Source organism: Ahaetulla prasina, chromosome 3 (assembly GCF_028640845.1).
Source record: "Ahaetulla prasina isolate Xishuangbanna chromosome 3, ASM2864084v1, whole genome shotgun sequence".
In the NCBI taxonomy this organism is placed as follows: Eukaryota; Metazoa; Chordata; class Lepidosauria; order Squamata; family Colubridae; genus Ahaetulla; species Ahaetulla prasina.
This window is the reverse complement of record NC_080541.1, coordinates 174,745,066-174,771,457: the sequence shown is the minus strand read 5'-3', so window position 1 is coordinate 174,771,457 and position 26,392 is coordinate 174,745,066. Positions and strand designations below refer to the sequence as shown.

Here is a 26,392-nt window from a genome sequence, read left to right as displayed (position 1 = left end):
TAGTTTCAGCTCTGACTCATGCAGGTGATTTATATATGTAGCTGGTCTTTGTCCCAGAACAGCTGGTACATGATCTGTAGGGCTGTGTTGTATGAGGTCTTTGGATATGGTTGAATTATTTCCTGATTTACTTGAGTTTAGTTATTGTTTCAAATCACTGAGTATTATTAGAAACTCTGCCTCATTTTATGAATCCCGACACTTGAGAAAATCCTCAATATATTGAATGCCTGGTGAGTTGATTTGCCAAACTGTTGAGAAAATCATTCCCAGATATCCTCTTCCTTTCTTCAGATTCTTGGGGTTCAATGGTTTAGTGAAGAACTGTGGGAGATAAAGCAGTAGAAGAGGCTCTTAGAGCAGAGGTAATAGAAGACTGAATAAGAACTTGACAGAACCTGTGAAACAGCTCATGTTCAAACCTATGCAGTGGTGTTCAGAGAGCAAATTATTCATACTCCTCCACCCTTATTGTATCAGTGCCTTAGTAGCTATATTTGCTGCAATCAGGACGCTGCATAGCTGGAATCTGAACAGTTATCAGAAATAAAATTTTGCAGTATGAACTGGAATTCCTTTAATCTTGTGAATTCTGAAGAATTGCACAGTATACTGGATAGATTATCAACATAACATTGGGAGAGGGAGGTGATGACAGCCACCTGAAAGAGTCAGTGGTATATCTTTAGTTGACGAGATTGTCCCTAGATCTGGCTTTACAGATAGTCCTCGCTCAAAGATGGTAATTGGGACTGGCAAATCTGCGCTAAGCAACATAGTTGTAAAGTGCAATATCATATGACCCTGCCATGATGGAAGTTGCAGCGGTCCCAATTGCCATCATTAGGTGAGTCCCTCTGTGCAGTCACCGTGTTCCATGGTTGTGATCACTCTTTGCGACCTTACGGTAGCTTTCCCATTGACTTTGAATAATTACCCTTATGCTATATAATAATATAAAACTCTTACAAAACTATAGTCATATAAATTTCTTCCTTTTTAAATGGATTGAAGGGGCCCCATGCAGTGGAAGTCAAACTTGTGATTTGAAGATTTTCTGTCTTAATAAATAGTAAGAAAAAAAGTAAATTCCAAAGTGGGTAAGCAGATGAGATTTGACTGAAGCTTGAGTCCCCAAAAAAGGCTACATTAATGGTTGAGAGCACGATGGAGTCCTGTGACTCTCAGTTGATCATAAACAACTGTATGTTTCTGCCATCAACTCACCTGAAACAACTGTCTGGAGTGCCTATGGGTAATCTCAAAATCTCATCTTCATCTGGAGAGAATTTTCATCAGTCTGAATCCTATATCCAGCTGCCTTTCAACTGTAATGTCACCCATGGTCCATGGAACATCAGTTTGCCATTTCCCACCAGAACTGATTCCAGGAAGGGGATTTTCTTAACCCTTTTCACTCAGGATTCAAATCAGAGTAAGACACAGAAACTGTGCTGTCACAAGACCTATATAGAACCTGGGATGAAGCGCATTACTCTTAATGTTTCAGGATTTTTCAGTGTCCTTTGATACCTTTGACCACGATATCCATCTGGACTTCCTACAGTATGGGATAACGCAAGTCTAACTTATAATCAGCTAAAATCTAATAACAATTAAAATTCCAAGAAATTTAAGGGTCAAAAGCAACACATTTGAAGTGCCTAGAAAAATATTGAGAACCAGTGTAAGATTAACTTGAGTGTAATGAAGTCCCAATATTATGTACTAGTTAATAGCCTAATTGGTATATTTTACACCATTTGAAATTTCCAATACTTTTAATGGATGCCTTATGTAATGTATATTAATTCTCTTTTGCATGACAGTAAGATGGAACTTAAGAATGGCAACATTTTTCATTTAATACAATAGCTGCACTTAAATTACTAAAATAGTTTTGTGTTAATACATTTCTTATCTATTTCTATTAGGGAATCCAAACAGTGTAAGTCCTCATGGACTTTTGTAGAGTAAGCTTATTCTATTTTTTTGCTTTTTTTTCTAGGATGTTGTAACAGAATCCATTCCTTTGCGCTGCCGAAAATTCAGCAATCCTGACATCTTTTCATCTACTGGAAAAAGTAAACTCCAGCGACAACTGAGCCAGGATGACTGCAAGCTACGAAGAGGTAGTTTAGCCAGCTCTTTATCAGGTAATTTAGTGCAATTATATAATAACTTGGTTTTAAACTTTGACCAGTGTAAAGTAAAGATGTAGAAACTATGAAATTAAGAATTATAACTTAAAATTATATGCTTAAAATCTGTAAGAACAATGATAGAATTAAAATTGTTTTATTCAGCTCATATCAAATTACAAATATAGTAGCAATATAATATTGCATGATTAAACCATTTGCAGATATACACAATCTATTTCATATCACAAATAAAGATTTGTTGATACCTTGTATGATGACCCTGGACAAGACACGAAGGCCACACAGCCAGCTGAGGGTTCAAATTCCCCTTTAATGCTCCAAATTTTCCCCAAACGCACTCACGTTCTTGGCAAGTCCCAGAGCACACACACACAAAGCAGCCTTTGGCTGCGCGCAGTCCAGCAAAGCAAAGGAATAGGGAAATGAGTCCGCAAAGCAAGGAACAAACTATGAGTCCCTGAAGCAAGGAACAAACAATGTGTCCACGAAGCAAGAAAGATGTAAGCAGTCCTGAAAACTCCAAATGTCTGCAAGGGCGCACAAAACCCTACAAATTCAGCATTTGTTCCTGACAAATGCCCCTCCCCACAGCGTCTCCTTAAATCTCAGTCCCCAGGTGTGCCTTGTGAAGAGGGGCGGGACGTTCTCCGGAGTCATTGGGTCAGCCTGTACTGTTGCTGTCTTTCAGGAGGGTCCCCTCCATTGCTCCTCATTTCTTTTTTTTTAAAACAATTTTTTATTGGTTTTTTATCCCCCCCCAGTTTATGAACAGCGTATTGGCCATATCATATCTTATACAAGTTAACATGTTCAAATACATTTTACTTAGTTAAAATTTCTGCCAAAATATTCTTTTTCCATATTTTAATCATGTCTTAATATTTCCATGCTCATTTATATAAACCACATCTTCTTTTGACCTCAAGTTCTAATTTCTCCATTTTTACTAGTATATATTCTCTTTTATTATTTTTTAGCTAATTCAATTTTTATCCTGATATATTCAAACACGTTCAGGGTTGTCTTTCATCCATTTCATTTTTTCCGTTTTACACCAATCTTTCTTCTCTTTCTCATTCCTCTCCCTTCCTTCTTTTATCCTTCCTACTTTCTTCTGTCCTCTCTTACTCCTTCTCTACTTCCCCTTCCTTTCTCCCCCTCCTACATCCTTCCTCCCTATCTGACCTTCTCTCCTACTCTTATTACCCTCCCTTTCTACCTTTCCCCTTTCTTCTTTCCCTCTCTCTCCTTCTCCTTTTCTTCCATCTCTCTCCTTTTTATCTCTCTCTATTGCTGTAATAATTTTCATTTCAATATTTTTAACTATAGTGTCCAGACAACCCCATTTTCCCATTTATTGAGTATATTTCTCAGTATCCCCCTCATGTTTTAATTATTAACATTGGCTTTCCTCTTATTCCATTTTTACCTTACAGCCTTTTAATTAATACAACCTTCCACCTCTTGTTCTCAGTTCAATAATTATTTTTCTCTTTCATTAGGATACATTATTTACTAATGTTTCTATTTTGTTCCATTTTACCTCTCACTTTCAATTGTTTTCATCTATAAACCATTCTATCTTTCACATTTCATCTGATGGACTATTTTTCTTAAACAGTATACTTCTTCCTTTTTTACAGTTTTATATCTTGATTTCAGTTAATTTCTTTATTCTTTTCTATATTTAAAATATATTTCTTTACCATCCATTATAATTCTCTCCAGTTTCATGCATCCTCAGACAGTAAAACATATATCCCATTATATCTTTCACATTTCATCCATTTTATATTAAACAGCATATTTCTTCTTTTTTGCTTCTTACATACACTTCATTTCATCCTTTCTTACTTCTCTTTTACAATAATCTATATATTTCTTCTAATTTACTTCTTACATAAAATTTCTACAACTATTTTAATTTCTTTTCTGCTATTCATTTTTCTTCCCCTTTGAACTATTTTCTTTCGATCTCTCCAAAATTCCATTTTTTAATATTTTCCTCCCTTTCTCCCATTCTCTTATCTTCTTCTTTTTCTCTTTCTTATATCTTCCTTTCTATCTCCTTTCTCTAATTTTTATTTTTTTGATTTCCCCCCTCAATCTTTCCCCATTTCCTCCTCTTCTCTTCTTTTTTGAGAAATATTTTCCCCTATGTATTCTTAGTCTGTTACTGTCAATTCCAGTGTAATCATCTATTTTTTTACTCTTTTAATTTCCCCCCTCAATCTTTGCCTGTTTCTTTCTTTTCTCTTTTTTGAAATATGCTTCCCCCTATCCATTTCCATTCTATCACTGTCAATCCCAGTATAGTAATTTATGTTTTTATCTTCAATTATTTCCTTTTCAGCATTGTATTCTTGTTCCTCTTGCTTCTCCCTCATAATTTCTTCATCCTTTCTTTTTTACTTTTTAGACACTTCTCTGCTTCTTTATTTCCCTTAAATGATTCTTGTACCATTTGAAGCATCTCCCTTAATTCCTCATACTCGTCCTCCCAACTTTTCATATTCTCAATTTAAGGAGAAAGGATTTTTAAATTTATTATTTTAACTTATATATAGTTCAGATTCAAGTCCATATAATGTCTCTTTTTTCTTTCCAAATAATGTCCATTTCAGATATTTCTTTAAACCATTTCAATTTAAATCTTCTGTTCTTCCCACTCCTTTTTTGAAGTCACTGCAGCTGTTTAAACAAACACTCCTTCAGTTGATTCCCATGATAGTCTAAGCAATGCGATATTTTGTTTTCTCCAGCAGATGCCTCTCTCCAATTCACAAATCCCTGGCAACAAAATGTCACTTGATAATCCACAAAGATAATTACATCCTCTTCCTCAATTAAGTCCTTTTGTTAGTAAAAGATGTTTTTCCTCAATTTTCTTTTCCTTTTATTATTTTTCTTCCAGGTCCAATTTTAAATCCAGATGGAAAGTTATTTCTTTTAGGGCTTTAATCTTAAAATTTCTCTTTGCTTTTTGTTTTCCTTCACTTTAAATTTCCACGCACCAATTAGCTGCTAATTTCAAGTTGGAACTTCTTTTAAGCTTTAAAAAATTTTCTTCTTACCTGTGAGTTGGCCAATCACTCACCCGGTAACAACACTCCGTTCAATAACCGCTCCTGCTCATTTCTTTTGCGTGGTCGCCCCGGCTTTTGACAGCTCCTAATGGCTGTCTTCCTTCACTGCTGGGTGGGAGGCTAATGCTGGTTCTCCAGGAAACCTGCAACTTCCCTGTTTACACCGGCTGGTGCCTCCATTCTTCGCTGTCTCTACAGAACAGCTATGATCCATAAAGGATCCCCAAATCGGCTGAGATATTGGCGTTTTCCCGGAGCACCGGGATCCATGCCATCCCGCCACAATGCTGGCCACGCCCCCTCCCATTGCTCCTCATTTCCACTGCTTGCCCTTCCTTGATCATCCTGCCCCTGTTCCTCCCTACTAACAAGCCATCCCAATCCTGAGGGGCCCTGGGCTGCCTCGTCCTGCTCCTCCCCACATTTCCCCCAAGCCAATGAAGCTGCCCCCTAGATCTCCGTCGGCTCCGGCTCTGGCTCATCCTCCTCCGCTGATTCAGGCTCCGATGTGGGCATGACACCTTGGCTGCATCTTTTAAATATATGCGATCAAGAGCTCTTTTTGTAAAAATTCTTATCCAGGGCCAATGTAATTTAAGACGTTTGTGTTAAAATTGTTCCTTTAAGCTCATTTATTGTATTCTATAATTGAACTGTTGCAAATTTATGAATGAACAACTAAAACAGATTTTTTTCCTTAAAGGAAAGCAGCTACTTCCATTATCCACAAGTATGCACAGTGGAGTGGCACATACATTAGGACAGCCATCTGGGGAATCATCAAATCTGGTCCGCATGAGAAATCAATCATTAGGACAGTCTGCTCCATCACTTACAGCTGGTTTGGTATGTTTCAATGTTTTTTTTTACAATTTTATTAAAGCAGGTTATATAGAAAAAAGGCCATAGTTTCTCTATAGATTTTTCTAATTATTCCAGTGATTTATAATGTTTTGATTTTGAAGTTATTCTTCATATTTTAGTATATATTTGTAAAAAAAAAAGGACAAAAGAATAGAATAGAATAGAATAGAATTTTATTGGCCAAGTGTGATTGGACATACAAGGAATTTGTCTTGGTGCATATGCTCTCAGTGTACATAAAAGAAAAGATACGTTCATCAAGGTACAACATTTACAACACAATTGATGATCAATATATCAATATAAATCATAAGGATTGCCAGCAACAAGTTATAGTCATACAGTCATAAGTGGAAAGAGATTGGTGATGGGAGCTATGAAACGATTAATAGTAGTGCAGATTCAGTAAATAGTCTGACAGTGTTGAGGGAATTATTTGTTTAGCAGAGTGATGGCCTTCGGGAAAAAACTGTTCTTGTGTCTAGTTGTTCTGGTGTGCAGTGCTCTATAGCGTCGTTTTGAGGGTAGGAGTTGAAACAGTTTATGTCCAGGATGCGAGGGATCTGCAAATATTTTCACAGCCCTCTTCTTGATTCGTGCAGTATACAGGTCCTCAATGGAAGGCAGTTGGTAGCAATTATTTTTTCTGCAGTTCTAATTATCCTCTGAAGTCTGTGTTTTTCTTGTTGGGTTGCAGAACCGAACCAGACAGTTATAGAGGTGCAAATGACAGACTCAATAATTCCTCTGTAGAATTGGATCAGCAGCTCCTTGGGCAGTTTGAGCTTACTGAGTTGGCGCAGAAAGAACATTCTTTGTTGTCCTTTTTTAATGATGTTTTTGATGTTAGCTGTCCATTTGAGATCTTGCGATATGATAGAACCCAGAAATTTGAAGGTTTCTACTGTTGATACTGTGTTGTCAAGTATTGTGAGAGGTGGAAGTATGGAAGGGTTTTTCCTAAAGTCTACCACCATTTCTACGGTTTTGAGTGTGTTCAGTTCCAGATTGTTTGGAGGATAACTGTATTTTATTAGTCACAATGAGTACCATTCCTACTTTTTCCTGAAATATTTTAAAAAAATTACCTTGGACTTCCAACTTGGATTAAACTGTTTGGCAACTGAGAGTTTTAGTTGTTGATCTTATGAGGTAAAAAGAACAGTGTCTGTACTTTGGCCTTTATATGTGAATTAGTCCCCTTCCTGATATGTGTACACTTATGCTTATTTACCTAAGGCTTTGGAGAACTGAGCTTGTTTGTCATTCATAAAAGGAGTTCTCAGTTTACGAGCAGTTGTTTAACCATTTGAAATTTTGAATGCTTGGAAAGGGTGCTTTATGATCAGTAAAGCTCTTCTGGTTCTTGTAAGACGTGGCACTACCTCTGGGTCATGTAATCATGATCTGAGTGCTTGGCAACCTGTTAGCCAGCACCCCATGCTCATTGATCGCCATTTGCAATTTTCTCTGCTCCCTGGTCAGCAGGGAAGATTGCAAGCTATTGTCACCTTACAAAGGATTTCCCTCCCTTCCACCTCCTTGTGATGGTGGAATCCTCAATGGGCTGTAGAAACAAAGCTGGGATCTTCAGATCTGAGCTTGGTTTCTCCAGCCCAGTGCAGGAATTCCCTTCCATGCATGGGAAGCTGCTTGCTTTCCTGCAGGTTGTCAAATGCCCTGCAGGTTATTTAATGTCCTGCAAATTATTAGTAACTACGTAGGTTGTTAAGTGGACAAAGTGAAAGAATGGCTGTCGAAGGAGTACAGGCAGTTCTTTCTCTTCGTCAACTTAATAACCCTCACAGTTTCAGTGATCACAATTGGAAGAGTTGGGATTGTGTTTGCTGAGTGACTTAGTCACATGAGCATCTCGTTTAAAATCTGCTTCACTAAATGACTGAGATTCTGGTCCTAGTTGTAGTCGTATGTTAAAAAGTACCTGTAATGGAGGCCTTCTGATTTCCAACCTATAATTATGGGGAAATAAAAATATTTGGCATATAGTCATAATGAATTCCTCAGTTTGGGATACCTAATCTCATTATAGCCCCTATAAACTTCAAAAGGTATTAAAATTATTGTGAGATTTTCCCAATTTTGTTTAATATATTGTTATTGTTGTTTAATATATTCTCTCTGGTTCAGAAAAATACAAATTCTTTAGTTTACTTTTTCAGTTTACTGAAGAATTTCCTTTTAGTGTACTGAATGTGTCCATCCAATTTAATAATGCACATCTCAGTGAAGGCTGAATTCTTCATGATTTTTAGTTGAATTGTTTAAGATGATACAACTTATTTGACTAAAACAAGATATTGAATTATAAAACTGAAAATAGAGCATGAATTTTCTTTTGTTTGATCTGTTAATTGTAGAATCCCATTGATTTTAAAACTCCAAAATCATCTTTAAATGTTTATGAATAATTGTGGCTGTGTAAAAAACATACCTCGTTTTTTTCTGGGACTTACATGGGAGTTTGATTGTGATAGGTTAAGCTAAGAGACGGTGACTAGCTTAAATTATCAAATCAAAGTGAAGACCTGGGCCTCCAATACAAATCTAAACCCTAAACTGCATTACATTGTTTTTGTGACATCTTAAACTTGTCAAATTTGTATTACAAAAAGCCTGTATTCTGCTATCCACTTATTAGATTAAAGCTCTCCGAAGACAAATGGCACATCTAAGTGAACATATGTGTGCTTAGGAAAATTGTAAAGTGTCACAATCTTTATCTGTTCAAGGCAGATATGATGCATATCTATTAATTTTGTGCATGTACATATTGCAAAATGTTTTAAGATACATCTTTAAGGTATGGAGACTGCAATTCTTTTTACACATGGTATGAACGTCATGCTAGTGGTGCCATCTACTGGACCACATACATCTTTCAAAAAACCAGAAGAATACTTAAAAGAATTTTAAAAATAGGCTGATCTTGTAATAGCTGATGTTGGAGGAAAACCACATTAGTCAATACTTATGACCACAATTGATCCCAGCATTTCTGTGGCTAAGTGAGACATTTTGTTTTGTCCCATTTTATGACCTTTCTTGCCACAGTTGTTAAGTGAATCACTGCAGTTGTTAGTCACATGGTTAAGTGAATCTGGATTCCCCAGTTTTCTTTGCTTGTTAGAAATTTGCAAAAGGGGGATTACATGACCCCGGGACACTGCAAACATCATAAATATGAGCCAGTTGTCAAACATTTGAATTTTGATCATATGACCATGAAGGTGGTGCAACGGATATAAGCGTGAAAAATGGTCGTAAATCAGTTTTTTCAGTGCCGTTATGACTTAGAAAATCACTAAATGAATTGTAAGTCGAGGACAACCTTTAGTAGCCCCCAAAAAATTAGGAGTCTGGTTGTACACTTCATGAGATGTTGCTGTTCCTGAAAGTTTATGCGTTTAAATTAAATTTGTTAGGTGGAAAAGGTGCTGTCAGACTCCAGCTGAACTTTAATGATCATTCTGTTTTTTTTAAGCCAGTAATTAATTTATTTACTAAAATTATTTGCCACCCATCTCATTGTCACATGATTCTGAACAGCTTGCAATCCAATAAAACTGTATTATAAAAGATTAAAACAGTAACAATAAATACATTAAATTTAAGAAATAGCTAAGATAGTGGGGCATATAGTTAACGAATGGTCCCACTCACATTGGAGGAAACATGCTGGACTTGATTTTTGTCTCGGGACAGTGGCTGAATGATCTGGAATTGGGGGATTTGGTTATTACACCCCTGTCATGGTCAGATCATTCGCTTCTTTGTCTCGACTTTTGAACCGCAAACCCACACCGCAGGGAGACGGAACCAATGCGCTGGTTCCGTCCCAGGCGCCTGATGGACCCGGAGAGGTTCCTGACGGAGCTTGGGCCGTTTCCCGAGGATCTGGCTCACGGCTCGACCGAAGAACTTGTCGCTGCCTGGGAAATGGCGGTGGCGGGGGCTTTGGATCAGGTCGTGCTTTTGTGGCCTCTGACCCGGCGCCGTTCTCGACCAGCTCCTTGGTTCTCTGAGGAGCTGAGAGAGATGAAGCGCCGGAAAAGACGCCTAGAGAGCAACTGGAGGGCCAGCCGTTCCGAATCTGACCGAACACTAGTACGGTCTTACGTTCAGGCCTACTTAGTGGCGATAGGGACGGCAAAGCGGGAATACTTTTCCGCCCTTATCGCATCGGCAGATAACCGCCCAGCCGCCTTGTTTAGGGTGACCCGCTCTCTGCTTTTCCAGGGAGCTCGGGAGGACCCCTTGCAAGGACGTACTGAGGAGTTTGGAATGTATCTGTACGATAAAATCGCTCAGATCCGGGACGGGCTGAATGCTGATTGGGTGGATTCGGGTGGGACGGCGGAGGCAGCTCTTGAGAATATTATTTGGGGGGAATTCGATTCTGTGACTCCCAAGGACATGGACAGGATACTGAGAGGGCTGAATGCTACCACATGTTTATTGGACCCGTGTCCCTCCTGGTTGGTACTGGCCACACAGGAGGTTACACGAGGCTGGCTTCAGAGAATTGTTAACGCTTCTTTGAAGGAGGGTATCTTCCCTACAGCCTTGAAAGAGGCGGTGGTGAGACCCCTCCTCAAGAAGTCTTCCCTGGATCCAGCTGTTTTATCGAACTACCGTCCGGTCTCTAACCTTCGTTTTGTGGCGAAGGTTGTTGAGAGTGTTGTGGCACATCAGCTCCCTCGGTACCTGGATGAAACTGTTTATCTAGACCCGTGCCAGTCCGGCTTCCGGCCTGGGTACAGCACGGAGACGGCTTTGGTCGCGTTGGTTGATGATCTCTGGAGGGCCCGGGATAGGGGTTGTTCCTCTATCCTGGTCCTACTTGATCTGTCAGCGGCTTTTGATACCATCGACCATGGTATCTTACTGCAGCGGTTGGGGAGCCTGGGAGTGGGGGGCACTGTTTTTTGGTGGTTCTCCTCTTATCTCTCCGACCGCTTGCAGACAGTGTTGGCGGGGGGGCAGAGATCGACCACGAGGCACCTCACATGTGGGGTGCCGCAGGGGTCGTGTTGTGTCTTGCCCGCCCTCAGAGCAGCCGGGGCCTTCTTACCTGCTCCCGCACACTGAGGAATGTATGCCTCCCGGTCCCAGTCCTGGCTCCATGCCCACACAAACTGCAGAAGGAGAATCTCCCTGCCCCAGCCCTGACTCCATGCCCAGGCAAACGGAGCAGCTAGACCCCTCCCCCTCCTCCACAGCAGGTGAGCCTGAGGAGGGTTTATTACCAACAGCTGATTGGTGTGACCCTCACATCAGAAGATTGGAGAGGCGGAGGCTACAGAGGGAAGGGAGGGGCAGGCCTTAATGAGTGCTGAGTCATGGAGCCACACCCCATGGCCTATATAAAGGATCTACTTTCTGGCAGTCTCTGAGTCAGGCAAAAGTCAAACTTATCTTGCTGAAGTCACTTACTGGTCTCCTGCCTGCTCTGAGGACTTTGCTAGGACTTTGGGCAGAGCTGCAGAGGCACGCCTGATTCGGATTTCCCGGACCCAGCCGTCAGCGGAGGAGTGGGACACGACAGGTCGGTTCTCTCGCCCCTCCTGTTCAACATCTATATGAAACCGTTGGGGGAGATCATCCGTGGTTTTGGGGTGAGTTGCCAGCTGTACGCTGATGACACTCAACTGTACATTTCCACCCCGGATCACCCCAATGAAGCCGTCGATGTGATGTCCCGGTGCCTTGAAACTGTTCGGGTCTGGATGGGGACGAACAGACTTCGACTCAACCCATCCAAGACGGAGTGGCTGTGGATGCCGGCGTCCTGGTACAGTCAGCTTGTTCCGTCACTGACTTTGGGGGGCGAGTCACTGGCCCCCAGGGAGTTGGTTCGCAGCTTAGGCGTTCTCCTGGATGCACGGCTGTCGTTGGAAGAACACTTGACGGCCGTTGCCAGGGGAGCTTTTTATCAGGTTCGCCTGATCCGCCAACTGCGTCCCTTCCTGGACCAGGATTCGTTATGCACGGTCACTCATGCCCTCGTTACCTCCCGCCTGGATTACTGCAATGCTCTCTACATGGGGCTCCCCTTGAAGAGCACCGGGAGACTTCAACTGGTACAGAATGCGGCTGCGCGGGGGATAGAGGGAGCGTCTCGGAGCTTCCATATAACACCTCTCCTACGCAAGCTGCACTGTTGCTGGTGGTCTTCTGCGTGCAATTCAAGGTGTTGGTGATCATCTTTAAAGCGCTCCATGGCATAGGACCAGGTTACTTAGGGGACCGCCTACTGCCGCCAATAGCCTCCCATCGACCTGTGCGCTCCCACAGGGAGGGTCTCCTCGGGGTGCCGTCAGCTAAACAATGTCGGCTGGCGGCCCCCAGGGGAAGAGCCTTCTCTGTTGGGGCACCTACCCTATGGAACGAACTGCCTCTGGGGCTACGCCTTCTTCCCGACCTCCGGGCCTTTAAGCGCGAGCTCAAGACTTTTTTGTTTCAACGAGCAGGGTTGGCCTAAGAGTAGTTTTTAATTGAGTGTTTTTATTTCTTGTTATTTTAATATTCGGCCTTATGGTTTCAGATTTTTAAATTTCAAATATTGTGTTTTAATTTTTGTATATGTCTTTTTAACTTGGCTGTAAACCGCCCTGAGTCTTCGGAGAAGGGCGGTATAGAAATGTAAATAATAAATAAATAAATAAATAAATATAGAATAGAGCGGAGATGGGAACATCCATTTAATCAAGCAACCATCTCTAGGATCACACATCCCTATCTGGGCCACAGGCCAACTGGCAGACCCAGGTTTTAAGACCTTTATGGAAGACCAAGAAGTTGGGACAGATCCTAATGGGTAGGATGTTCCAGGGGGGTAGCCGCTATTGTTTCTCATGGCTAGGAATCTTCATTAAAAATAACAAGAATAATAAAACAGATATGCCTTGTTTAATTATTGATATAGTCTGTATTATTCGAATGAGTACTCATAAATGAAATTTTTTTTTACAAATTAAAATATAACATAAAATTTATATTTGTCTGGAATCTGTAAGTTGTGTGATAATAATTTTCTTAGAGTAAAATTAAATTCATAAGGATTTTTAATCTGGTAAAGCTTTAATGCAAAATTGCATGGCTGCAAAACTGCATTCTTATCTTTGTTTTGCTTAGGTGTTATATGAACTCATTAATTTGTTTCATGGTTTTTCAAAAGTGCAAAGAATACAATTTACACTTCTTTGAACATTTTTAAAAATGTGGATTATGACAGCTGGAAAAGGCTTAATTAAGGTTGAGGCTAGAGCATGGCTTTGACTTCTTAATTTTTGGTAAAAAAATTATATTGTCCCCCAGTAGGATTAGCTTCCCATTGTGTGCTTGATAATTTTCAGCTAAGCATACATGGGCAGGTACTTAAAAAGAAATTAAGCCTGTATGGTTTTTTAACTCTAATTTTCTAATCTCCTAGTGATATGGCATGCTAAACAGATTTTCAGATAGCAAATAATAACTTTGTATGTATAGATAGTATATACAAAAGATTTGAGGTAAATGTCACATATAAACTATATAGGAGGGTGTTTTAATCTTTTCAAGCTCCAGTTTTCTGAATAACCTTGTGATTTTGAAATATTGTACAGAACAGTATTGGTATTGGTCTATTTCAGTGGTAGTCAACCTGGTCCTTACCGCCCACTAGTGGGCGTTCCAGCTTTCATGGTGGTCGGTAGGGGTTTTGTCTGATACTGAAGCACTTTCCTTTTTTTTAATTTAATTGACTTTTTTTAAAAAAATTCATAGCATTATTTAAAAACATTTTCATTAGATTTTCATAAAATTCCCCATGACAATTTAAATGTCTGAAAATATACTATTTGTATCGCCCGCACATAAGTTTATTCATGTTACGTAACTGAAACTAAATGGCGCTATATTGCGACAGCAAACAAAAGAGCCTCGTCCCATAGCTCGCGCATCTCCCCCCACACCACCCAGCTGTAACAGACAAGCAGAACTAGTAGCCAGCGCCCCCTCCGCCAAACCCAATCCACGATGCGCGAGAGGCATGCGCAGACGATGATACACTTTATAAATCATCATTACTATGGAACCGGTGGGCGATTAGAAAATTTTACTACTAACAGAGATACAAAAGTGGGCAGTAGGTATAAAAAGGTTGACTACCCCTGGTCTATTTCAATGTTCAGTGGAGTATATTTTTCTCCATTCTCCTTGGTGAGGGACTTTTCCCATGTGAAAGGGAGAATTTGAAACCGTGTGTTGTGGTCTCTTGTATTGTTCATTTTACTCTAAATAACTGCCCACACTGCTGCAAATGCCTTTTAGTTAATGGGCCAGGTAAGTCTGATAATTGCTATATTTAGTTATCTCTGCAGATCTGGCCTATCTGAAGCCATCAATTACTGTCAGAATGGCAGAATTCCGCATTGCTGTTTGCATATGTTGATTCAGGGGTTTAATTGTTACATATTTAGGTAATTATGCCAGCTGTTTCAGGCAGCTGGATGGTGTTCATTTTGATACTCATGCCATTTGGTCCAGTTCAGTGTTTATTGTATATTATGAATTGCAGCACTGTATTGTGCCTTCATAATATGTTTGAATATTATGGTAAAGGTATTCTTTGACTTAATGACTCACTGTTTAGTGGATATTTGAAATTATGATAGATTACCCCCCCCCCAAAAAAAGCTAGTTGAGACCCAATTTTAAAGTTCCTATATCAGCCCCCTACAGGTCGCTTGGTTACTGTCCTGCATTTATGGCTGGTTGCTGTGCCCTACAATTATGTGACCAAGATTAGCAATGGTTTTGCTGGAAATATTTTTCTTAACATGCCTAATTCTCTCTTTCATGGACCACAATGGGCAGAACCATGTTTTATAATTATTGATTTTTATTCTTTTAACAAATGTTTCTTATACTTGATTGCATGTTTTAACATTTTCTTATTATTAAAGATGTTTGTCATTTTATTAGAGTAACAACTTTTCCTCATTTATATATAACCTAGTAATGATTAATTAAATCTGTTTTCCTTGTAAGACAGAACTATATTGGTCGTCAATATATTTGTTTCCTGTTTTATTGTGCTATATCAGCTAGCTAACATTTGCTATAAAATATTCTAATTCCCATCTCCTTGCTTATGCATATATGCATTAATATCCTTTACCCACACCTGCGCCTAATGTCATCACAAGCATTCCCTATAAATTTATCTATGTGCATTAACTAACTAAATATTGCACAAAATTATTTCTTGCTCAGTGCTCACCTGTTTGCTAAGCGTTATATTTATTCTCATGTATGCTTTAGTTTATATTTTATACTACCATCATTGTATTCCGCAATCAACCTTTAAAAACATATTCATGCAAAACATATCATGAATCAGGCCCATTTATTTTATTACTTTTTTATTAAATAACATACAATAAAATTACTTTCTTACGTTCATAAATTTCTATGTGATTTACTAAAGACCAAAAATATGTTCTGCAGACTTTCTGCTTAACATGAGGTAACATCTACTCAGAAGTAGCCTTTTGTCCCATCTCACTCAGAATGCCATTAAATACATTCCTCCCCATGGTGAGTAAACTCATTCCCCTGTAGTTTCTATTTTCACTCTTCTTTTCTTTCCGTTTGTCTAATAGAACAAAAATGGCAGTCATCCTATTTCAATAGAAGAAAATACATGTAGCTCAGGGTTGAACTGTGGAGTTCTTGGTGCTCTTTGTACTTGGTTGTTCACTGGTAGACCTTTCATTGGGGGAATGTGGAATTTGCTTCCTGTTTACATACAGTAGCTTGCGTTGCCACTGTTGGTGATGGTATGGTTTGTTTTGAAACAAAAAGATCATAACGCATCACCTCCAACAGCCAAGATCCAGATTCGTAGGGATTAACACCAGATAACCAAGCAAGGAACAATACTCTAATCAAGGAATTACGAAAGAGAAAACTGTATTGAGGATGTTAGCATCCTCATTTATAACTAATTTCTCATCAATATTTTTCTTGGAAATTGACATTGATGGTATTCATTTCTAATTCACTCTTTGATGTATTACTAAATTACATTGATTTCACTCTGCATTTTTCTCCCTTTTAAGCTTAATGTTCATTTTCTTTTTTATTATATTTTGCAAATATTTTATTTTCTCTATATGTATTATGCAATGTTTCCTCATTTTTTGTAGAAATTATTTTTAATATATTTTGTCATCCACAATCTCTTTCGAACAATCATCCTTTTTCCTACTTCCCATTAATGTAACTCCATATATTTCTGTGAAATTTTATAATGCAATTATTTTCAGTCTGTTAAGTATCTTCTTTTCTTATGCCCATTTCCAATTCATTCTCTTGTGAGATTAATACATCTTCTATTTTTTTCAGATAGGTTTTTCATTTTCTCTTGCAATGGTTCTTTTTTCACTGTGGATTCTTTCACTTTGCTTCCATACTCATTTCCCCCCACTTTTGACCGACCCAAAATAGCTCAAAATAGCTTGTTCCACCTCTCATCATGATGCTGCAGGGCAGATAAAAATCGATGATCTTGTTTTAAAAAATTGGATTTTTTTATTTAAATTGTTTTTTTTAAAATCAAATTTATTTTAATAAAATGCTTTTGGAGTAAAAATCTATCTAAAGATAGTTTTCTATTTGAGATACATTAATAATTTAGTTTATTCAGCATGAAATGGAGCTTAGTTATGTAGCATGAGGCAGTATATTCTGCAATATTTACATTTTTTGTAAACTCATTCAATGAATCCAAGCTCTGCAAGCTAAGATAACATGCATTCACACAATTTCACAGTAACCATGAGCTAAATCATAAAACAAAGTTCAGGAATATTCCTTTATCCCATTGTTTTGCAAACTACACTACAAACTGTATATTTGTTTGAAGAGAAGTGCATCTGTACCACCAGGCTTTAAGTGTGAGGAGGAAGGGCAAGCAGTAAAAATGAAAGTGAAACCTTCTAAGCAGCTTATAAATATAATATTAAAGAGCGCCTGCCATTTCAGATCCATCATGGCATTGCTTGTTAGTGGGCATCCACTCACCTGCTGCCTGCCATGTCCTTCACCTTGTTGTGTCACTGCCACAACAATGAATGGGACTGTCGGTGAGTCAACAGCGGGTCAGAAGAGGAGCTGCTGCAGGACAGAGGTGACAGTTGCTCTTTAAAAATTATGATTTAAATCAAGTTGATTTAAATCAAGCCTTTTTACTAGTGATTTAAATCATGATTTAAATTGTGATTTTAATCGACTTGATTTAAATCAAATCCACCCTGCCACACTAGTCTTCTACATAAATAATTAAGTCAAGTTGATATTTAAATTCTTTGCTATATCTACATATATGTAGATTTATGTTTAAGTTATGTTTTCAAAACAGAAAGATACTAGACTTCTTGGGAAGTAATATCAGACAGAAGATGACTGCGTGAGAGGAGCCTAGATGGCTGTGGTGGAAAGACAAGCCAGTGAAAGGAATGTCTCTTTGGAACTTCTCTTTGGTTCAAGGAGAAGACTAGGTGATCGCTAGGATCACCTATAGTGTCGTGTCCCCCTCCCCCTCCGACGGCCGGGTCTGGGAAGTCTGTATCAAGCGTGGCCATGAAGCCTCTGCAGCTTTGCCAAATTCCTTTCAGATTTCTCAGGCAGGCAGGAATCCAAGGTGTGACTTCAGCAAACCAGATGAGACTTTGCTTGACTCAAATTGCTTGACTCAAGCTGGTCTTTTATATAGGCCATGGGGTGTGGCTCCATGACTCAGCACTTATCCAGGCCTGCCCCTCCCTTCCTTTTGCTGACGTCGCCTCTCAATTCTCCGGAAGCAGGGATCCGTCCACTGTGAACTCCCTTCCTCCTGATCTGCTGCCGGCAATTCCAGCACGTGGCTGGCTTCTTGCTCACACGCTGTGGGAGTGAGGTTTGTTTGTTCATTCCTGACATTCTGTCCGGGCATGGTGCCAGGGCTGGGGGCTGGAGGCAAGCCAGGCTGTTCCTCTTCATTATCAGACTCTGACTCGGATAGCAGGAGATGGGAGGGGCCCGGCTGAGGAGAGGAGGGCGGGCGAGGCACAACATATAGGTTTGCTCCATAGAGAAGAGATAATAAAATAATGATGTCCAGCAAGAGTTGAGAGCTCTGGGAGCCAGGGGAAAATCATTCTGCCTAAGTCAGGGTTTGATGCCTTCATTTGAATGCTGCGTTTGCCAGCCTTCTTTTAAACTACTTTAGGAAGTTGCTTGTTATTAATTTTCTAGATGTTAAAAATCTTCTGAAGGACAAGTTTCATCATACTGGAATGTTTCCTTCCACCTTGGAAGAAAGAAGCTTCATGTATGATTAAGGATTAAAAAGAAAAACTTTAATTTTTAGGAAAAAGTATAAGGGGGATGAGACGGTTTATTTTGGAAAGTTAAGGGGTGAACTTGAAAGAGTATTTCCTGTGGGTTGTTTAAAATTTTATTAAAAAAAATATGAAGATTGTGAAACTAACTATAAGAAATACTCCCATGGAACAGTTTTGTTGGTTGGAAAATAAACATTTGATAAGAGGGGTCTTTGAAGGTTTATTATAGGGGGCCCAAGAGATTACAGTTGAAGGAGAAAAGACCCATTAATACAATGGAGCAATATTATTTGACCATAAAAGAAATTAAAACTGCTTGAGAACAGTGTACTTAGAAATTACTTTCAAGCTTGTCTGACACTATAAAAAGGATTTAACAGAAGATACAGAAGAAGAGCAAATTTTACTCGATAAAATATAGCCTGAAATTGATTTGAATGTGGTTTTGAAAATGGATTAAAAAAAATATCAGACTACAACAATGATAATGGAAAAAGATGCTGTGGATCTGAAAATGGATTTAAAATTGCCAGACTGCACAAGTGATGTAGAAAAAGATGCCACAATAGATTTACATATGAAACCAGTTGATGTCTTAATAACTAAAGGGACATAAAAATAATTAGAAGAGTGATTTGGAAAGTCTTCTTATCTTGGATTTACAGAAGGGATACATTAAACTACTGAAGCTATTTCTGAAAGGAGGCAGAGAAAAGAGAAAATGATAAGAAATCAACTTGTGAAACATTTTTTCAGCAAGATTAAAGACCAAGCTTTTTAAAAGTAAATGGGAGGAATATAAAATAAACTTATTTGACTAGGGTTAAAATATGTATGTTATGGTTTCTAGTTGCCATTAATGGATTTTTTAAAACCCGGACTGAATGATGAGGCTTCTGCTTTATTTCTTAGAGAATATAAATTGGAATACAAAATGGATTTGTTCAGCTAAGATTAGAGTATATATTTTACTATTTCTGTTAGCTTTTAATAGACTTTTGCTGATTATGACTGAATGACAAGGCTTTCTAATTTGCTTATTGATAAGGGATGCGATGTAGGAAGAAGAGAGATTTTTAAAAGTGAACTACTAGAGAAGTATAAGTTATTGAAATTATATTTGACTGAAGGGAGATGGAAGACATTTTTATATATCTTTTCTTTATTTTCTTATTTTCTTTTATGTCTACTTTTTACTTTTTATATTTTTGTAAGTTTGTATTAGACTTGTATTAAATTTGTAAAATTTAATAAAATTATTATTTAAAAAGTCAGGCAAGTACTTGCCAGTCTCCAGCCTCCTTCATTCTGCAATGGCCCACTCTTTTTTTTCTGAACTTTCTTTCATTCCCACCCATTTATAATTTTCCTGCATATTCTGTTCTTGCATAATTCTGATTTTTGTTGTTTGGTTTTGTTATTTCTATTTATTATTACAAAAGAAAAATAATTAAACCTACAGTTTTAAGAGAAACTTATTAATAAAAAATCATATATTATGGATCAAAATACTATTAAATAATTTTCTGTGACCAGTGAATGTAGTGTACACTGTTCTTGTTCTAAGTATTTCAGTGGCAAGATAAGTTTTGGATTTAAACTTTCCTTGAAATGAAAGAAATGTATTTTCTTATCAAAACAAATGTGCATAGATTTTATATACAGATCCACCTACCCACTCATCCATCCCCTACAAGGCAATATCTGCCCCCCACCTTTAGTGTTTGTGTGTGTATTTGAATTATTATTGACCCTTGGTAACTGCCTGGACTAGTCCCTACAGTTTTGTGCGAGATTTTTCAGATTTGGGGTGTCATTGCCTCTTTCCTAGGTCTGAGAGAGACTGACTGACCCAAGGTCAGCCAACTGGCTTTGTGCCTAAGATGACACTAGAACTCAAAGTCTCCCAGTTTCTTTCCTGGTGCCTTAACCACTACACCAAGCATTTTTGGTTGTTTAATTAAATAAATATTACTGATATTGGTAAGAATTAAAGAATTGCTGCCCTTCCAGCTGTTCACTACTGAATCCCTTTGCTGTCTTCTTCCACATTGCAGTTTCTCTTGAAAAAGTGTCACATAGTAGTAATAAGAAATTTCATCATCAGTTCCATAAGAACTGCTTTATGACTTCAACAAAGAATTCCATTTGACAGTTTTGAATGGAGATAGGTTTTCAGAGAATCAGACAGAAAACCACTAGGTCAGATTACTTATATTCACTGATGAGAATGTCACTATTATGTTGTGCATTGAGATATAAGTAATTTTGTTAATCATGCTCTCTTTCATGTTCTGCCAAGAACTGCTTTTCTTTGACCTTCTAGTGCCATCTAGGATTGCATTGATATAAGGATGAACAAAATTAACATGACTTGCAGTTAAAAAGTTGAATATTTTCCTTTTCCTAAATTAATGGATTCCGTTTACTCTGGAACTGCCATAAGAACTGAAAATGCTTGACTTAGAGACTTTTAAGGTAAGCTGCTTAAAAGCTTCAGTGGGTTTGGCTTAGGGTACAGCGCAGTAGTTGTCACCAATTGTTGAACCTAAGCTTGTCTTTTTTAAATCCTGTCTCTTCATTAACATATATAACTACTATTATTTCTCTCAAATAAGCATTTACCATTTCTAAAATCCAAATTGTATATCTTAGTATGCAGACGCTGAAAACCTCAAAGGATAAAGATTGCAATATAACTTCAGTCCTCAAGCACATTTCTCAGTTTTGGATTGCTAAGCTAAAAACATCCATCATAGCTATAGAATCAAATGATGTCTTGCCTTTATTCTGTCAAAAATTGTAGCACACCAAGATTCAAGCAGTTTTATTTGCCAAATAACTGGGCGTAGGATTGGGTTACCCGAGGGACTGCCTCTCCCTGATTTAATCTGCCTGCCCCACCAGTACTAGCAGAGAAGGCATGGATGTTATGGATTCCTTTGGCTACAGAGCCCCATTTGGCAGGCTCTGGGTGGCAGGCCTTTTCTACTGGGTGCTGCACTGTGGAATAATCTTCCCCCTGACGTGAGATTGGCTTCCTCTCTTCTGAGGTTCTGAAAGTCTCTTTAAGACCTGATTATGCCAGCAGGTCTGGGGCGCATAGGAGTCAGGTGAACAAGTGAGGTACCTATTTTATTATTAACATCTCTTCATCTGTTATTTCTCTGTTCTTCTGTTTGTATATTTTTTTCCACTGACTTTTTAATGTTCTTTGAATAATTAATAATGGTAATGGCTTTCAGGTATTTACTGACTGCTTAGCTTTGTTGTATGCTGCTCAGAGTCGCTTGTTGGTGAGATAAATGAGTATATAAATTATCAAACAAACAAAATGTAACACAAGTTATCACTAAGCCTTTAAGGTTCCCAAGATCTTTATCAAATACACTTTTGAACATGGAGCTATAGAATCGTAGTTATAGAGGTTGAAGGACTATCAAGTTCTCAGTGCAGGAATCCATGTTAAATCAGTTGCACACACAAATGGTTGACTAGCTTTTTTGAGCAAAGTAAAGCAAAACTCATAATTTCCTGTGGTAATTTTTCCACTGTTAAATTGCTCTTACAATTAGGATCCTTGCATCTCCACAGCATTCAAGTAATTTTTTTCTTCCTATAAATTAAGATCATTATTTTGTGCTCAGGCTTCGTATAGAGAACCAGCCATGTGTGATCTTCAAGAATTCTAGATCCAAGACTAAATCCTTTGGCACCATATTACCCTATGCCAGTGATGGCTAACTTTTTCCGGAACACGAACTTTTTCCTGAAGCACAAGTGCATGAATGCATGAGTGCGCACCCAAACCCCCAAAATGCCAATGTACATGCCAGCCCCCCTGCATGCACCTCCTTTTTCTTGTTTTTCAAGAAAAGCATATTGAGTGATGCTTTAAAAAAGTCTGCCTATCTGTCTAATCCTGAAGAAGATTTCTGAAAGAGCTACAGTATCTGAACAATACGTAACTTAAGTGGTAGGGACTGAGTATCCCTAGTTTGCTGTGTTTGGTTCATTCTTCTGAAGTAGTGGCCATTCTATAGATTCTATATGTTAGCCTAGCCTAACATAACATAACATAACATAACATAACATAACATAACATAACATAACATAACATAACATAACATAACATAACATAACATAACATAACATAACATAACATAACATAACATAACATAACATAACATAACATAACCACAGAGTTGGAAGGGACCTTGGAGGTCTTCTAGTCCAACCCCCTGCCCAGGCAGGAAACCCTACACCATTTCAGATAAATGGCTATCCAACATTTTCTTAAAAATTTCCAGTGTATAGAGCAATCTTTTATTCTGTATTAATAGAGGAGTACTTTTTCCTAAAAAAGGATATTTGATAAATTCCAGGACTATTGTGATCACAATCTTATTGTTGGAATCCATTTCATGGGAAGCTGTCATATAATTAATGTTTTTAATCCAATAGAATGAAATGTATTGTTTATGTTAGGGATAATTATAAAAATGAAAATGATAAAATATAAAAATGTTTAGAAGATGTTTACTTTTGATTTAAAAAAACCCCAATATATTTGTAATACTTGCAGAATTCTGAATTTGACCAGGGAACACAACATGTAATTTGCTATGTGGAAGACATCTTGATATCTTGTAATAAGCTGGAGGCCATATTTCATTTGCATAAAATTATTAACATAATTTGGAACATTAGACCATGCTGGGATTTGTCACAAATTTTCTCTTGCTAGTGAAATATTTAAGACAGCTGAAGTGATAAAAGTCCTTGTACTACTGATTGCACATACCATAGATTTTCAACTCAGCATTTATAAATCAAAATACAAACTTACATAGTTCAATTTTTTAAACAAGTATTTTAAAGTGGATGGCAGTGTTTCATTTTTGCTAATAATCATTTAGAGTCCTCATCTCCTTGCTATGTTTGAAAAACCCTCAACCACCAAAGCAGCCTTTGGGGGTTACTGGCGGATAGAAGGGAAAGAGGAACAATTGTCACCTACCCTTTTCTTCAACATCAGCAGAACCAGTTGAGCTTTGATCAGTGTTCAGAATTCAGAAGATTTGGATGCAACACCCAAATAGCATACACACCAATGATTTACTGCTTGCTTTTCAGTAATAATTAGATTATTATTCCACATGTTGAAAAGAAACACTAAATGTCTTTTTTGTTAAGAGAGATGCTGATTTCTAGGTCAAGAAAAAAAATGAGCATTTAAATGAGAGAGGAACAGATGTTCCGCAACATCTTTCTACAGTGCTTGCTTTAAGGATAAATAATGTGTCATGTCTTAAATTAATAATAGCCTTGATGAGTGAGCATAACCTAGGGGAAAATACACGTGTACACACACACACATATATACACACAAATGCATGTTAAGGAAAAAGTACTCCGTTGGGATACTAGAAATTGATTTGATTTTTCCAGACTATTTGATTCAGAAAGATGTTGATCGGAATGTTATGAAGCAAGATATTTGAAAGTAAGAATCTCTTCTTTTTGAGAGACCTTTGAGGTAACTAACAAGCAGAGCGACATTGCAGTAATGATAAAACTGATATGAGTTGGCTTCTTTTAATTTTAGAGCTATACATTGGAAATCTTACATTGACATTTTACATTTTGATTACAAAAACATAGCTAATTGATTATTCAAGTTGTATAATTTTAGGAACAAGATAATAACGATTAAAAAAACCTAACAGGAAAGTTTCAGAAGCAAACTAATTGTAAGATATATCTCTGACAAGTTTGACATTTTAAAATCCATTTATTTATCCAGCAAACATGCATGTTGGGTTTCTGTTTCAATAAAGTATATTTAATTTGCAATTTAATAAATCCTTTGGGTAATCTATAATAATCTGAAAAGGTAGCTCTGTATTTGTATGCCTTTTAATAATTTGTGCATATCTATTTTACAGACCAATTGCTTATACAGCCTGAAATGCTCTGCAAATTTGAATATTTGAAAATTAAGGTTTAATCTGGGTATATAGGAAGTTCTTGAGTTATGATGGCAATTGGAACTGGAGTTTCTGTCAATCCTAGCCATCCCTAGTTTGATCTGTCCCAGCTCCAAGCCTCTATTTTTTTAAAGTAAGGGACTGCTTCCACTTTATCTCCCTTATTCCATCCATCTGTCCTGAATTATGTCTTATATGTAACTCTTGGAGCTCTAGTCCTGAAGTTCAGGGGCTTCACGATATGTTGCAGCTCTGAGGTTGCAAGAAGCCCCTGAGCCATAGTAACAAAGCTGCAGCTACTCCAAGAACCGGCTAGAACTATTGGATAACAAAACAATTGTATTGGTCATATTTTTGGAAGTACATCATTTTGGAATTTATTCAACTTGCCCTGATTAAACGTAAATATCTTCTTCTTGCTAAATATTCAAGGTAATCTTCTGAGAATTTCAAAACATGGGTATGAAAAGATGTCACTTTTGAGGAAGATAGATTAAGAATTACCCTTGGCATATTAGTAAGAGATTACAGTCTTATTGGATTATGTTGGTTTAGGTAGCTAGGCTATTTAGACTGATTATCTCTATATCTTGCACAAACAATAACATCTTTATCTGATCATGCAGAAAAGAAGAGTTGGATTTAGATTGGACACTACCGGGGAATTATAAGTTTAAATAATACATTAGAAGTTTTAAAAAATGGGAAAATGTAGAAATCATTTTCAAAACCATTTTCCTACCGTTGCCAAGAAAACTGAACGGGCCTATCCATGCATTCACCAGTATTTGAGCTGACTTAAGGGAGTCTTTACTTACTTCTATTATATTATCCATTAGAAAAAAAATGGAGTAACTGAAGAAACTTTGGCTTTTCAGCTTGAAAGTTTCAGTTAAAGTTCTGCATAACTTGTTTGCTTCTATTAGTTCATCAAATGAGAACTGTATTTTCTATACTGTTTTTAAAAGTTCTATGTTGTGGATCTGTTTAAAATTGGAAATGGCCTAGCTTGGATAATAGCTTAGTAACCGTATGCTCCAGCCAGAAGTTTGGCAAGATCATTATGCCACATAAATAATTTTGTGAGATACCATTGGAATAGAAATGTGGTTTCAGCAGTAATTTTTCCATATTCTATTTCCATATTCCATATTCTAAACCTTCTGTACCTCTTAGGCAACATTCAGCAATTGCAGAACCTTGAATCCAATTTATATTAATATATGTTCATATATAGTAGTTCCCTTCAGAACTTTGTTATTGACTTTCTGTGATGTGAATTTTTTGAAATAATTTTATTTGACACAATAAGGAATGTGTTTTTATCGGGTATGGTAAATAATTTAAGGTTACATATTTTGTATTGAGTTATTAAACTGGGATTAGTAAGAATCCTAAATGTATAGTGAATGTCTTCATACTTGACATTAATCTGTAGGAAGCATGGCAAATATTGTAGTATAAACAGATTCATCTATATCTTGCAATTTTCATTAAAATAAATGAAGGGCAAAATATTATTTGTTTAAAAAGGATGCATCATTTTATGAATATAAAACCTTAAAAATGATTTTTTTTACTCTCTTTTGTGCTGCACTGTTTTACCATCCTCCAAAATAGACCTAGGTGGTAAACTTTTGGGTTGGAGTAAGATGGGTAAGAGATTTCCTTGGGAGCTATAAATTGATGGAAATAGAGCAAGACTCCTTAAATGAATAAACATTCCTTATGTTTGCTTAGGGTTTCTTTGAATTTTACTCTTTACATTGATTGATTGATCGATTGATTTACATGCAAATTTACAAACACATAAACACATGTTTCTATGTATGTGTGTAGGTGGATACCCACTAGTCACAATATACATCTACATAAATTATTGTTCAGTAGTTTCAATG

The 26,392-nt window shown here is 37.5% G+C and overlaps 1 protein-coding gene across 9 annotated transcripts in view; it reads left to right on the top strand.

Moving 5' to 3' along the window:
- MAST2 (microtubule associated serine/threonine kinase 2) overlaps positions 1 to 26,392 on the top strand; it is a 178,369-nt gene that overhangs the window by 10,750 nt on the left and 141,227 nt on the right. For all 9 annotated transcript variants that reach the window (XM_058178904.1, XM_058178902.1, XM_058178898.1 and 6 more), the window contains exons 2-3: positions 2,009 to 2,156; positions 5,955 to 6,097. In XM_058178904.1, coding sequence (XP_058034887.1) covers positions 2,009 to 2,156; positions 5,955 to 6,097 — 291 coding nt within the window. The remainder of the gene's footprint in view (positions 1 to 2,008; positions 2,157 to 5,954; positions 6,098 to 26,392) is intronic.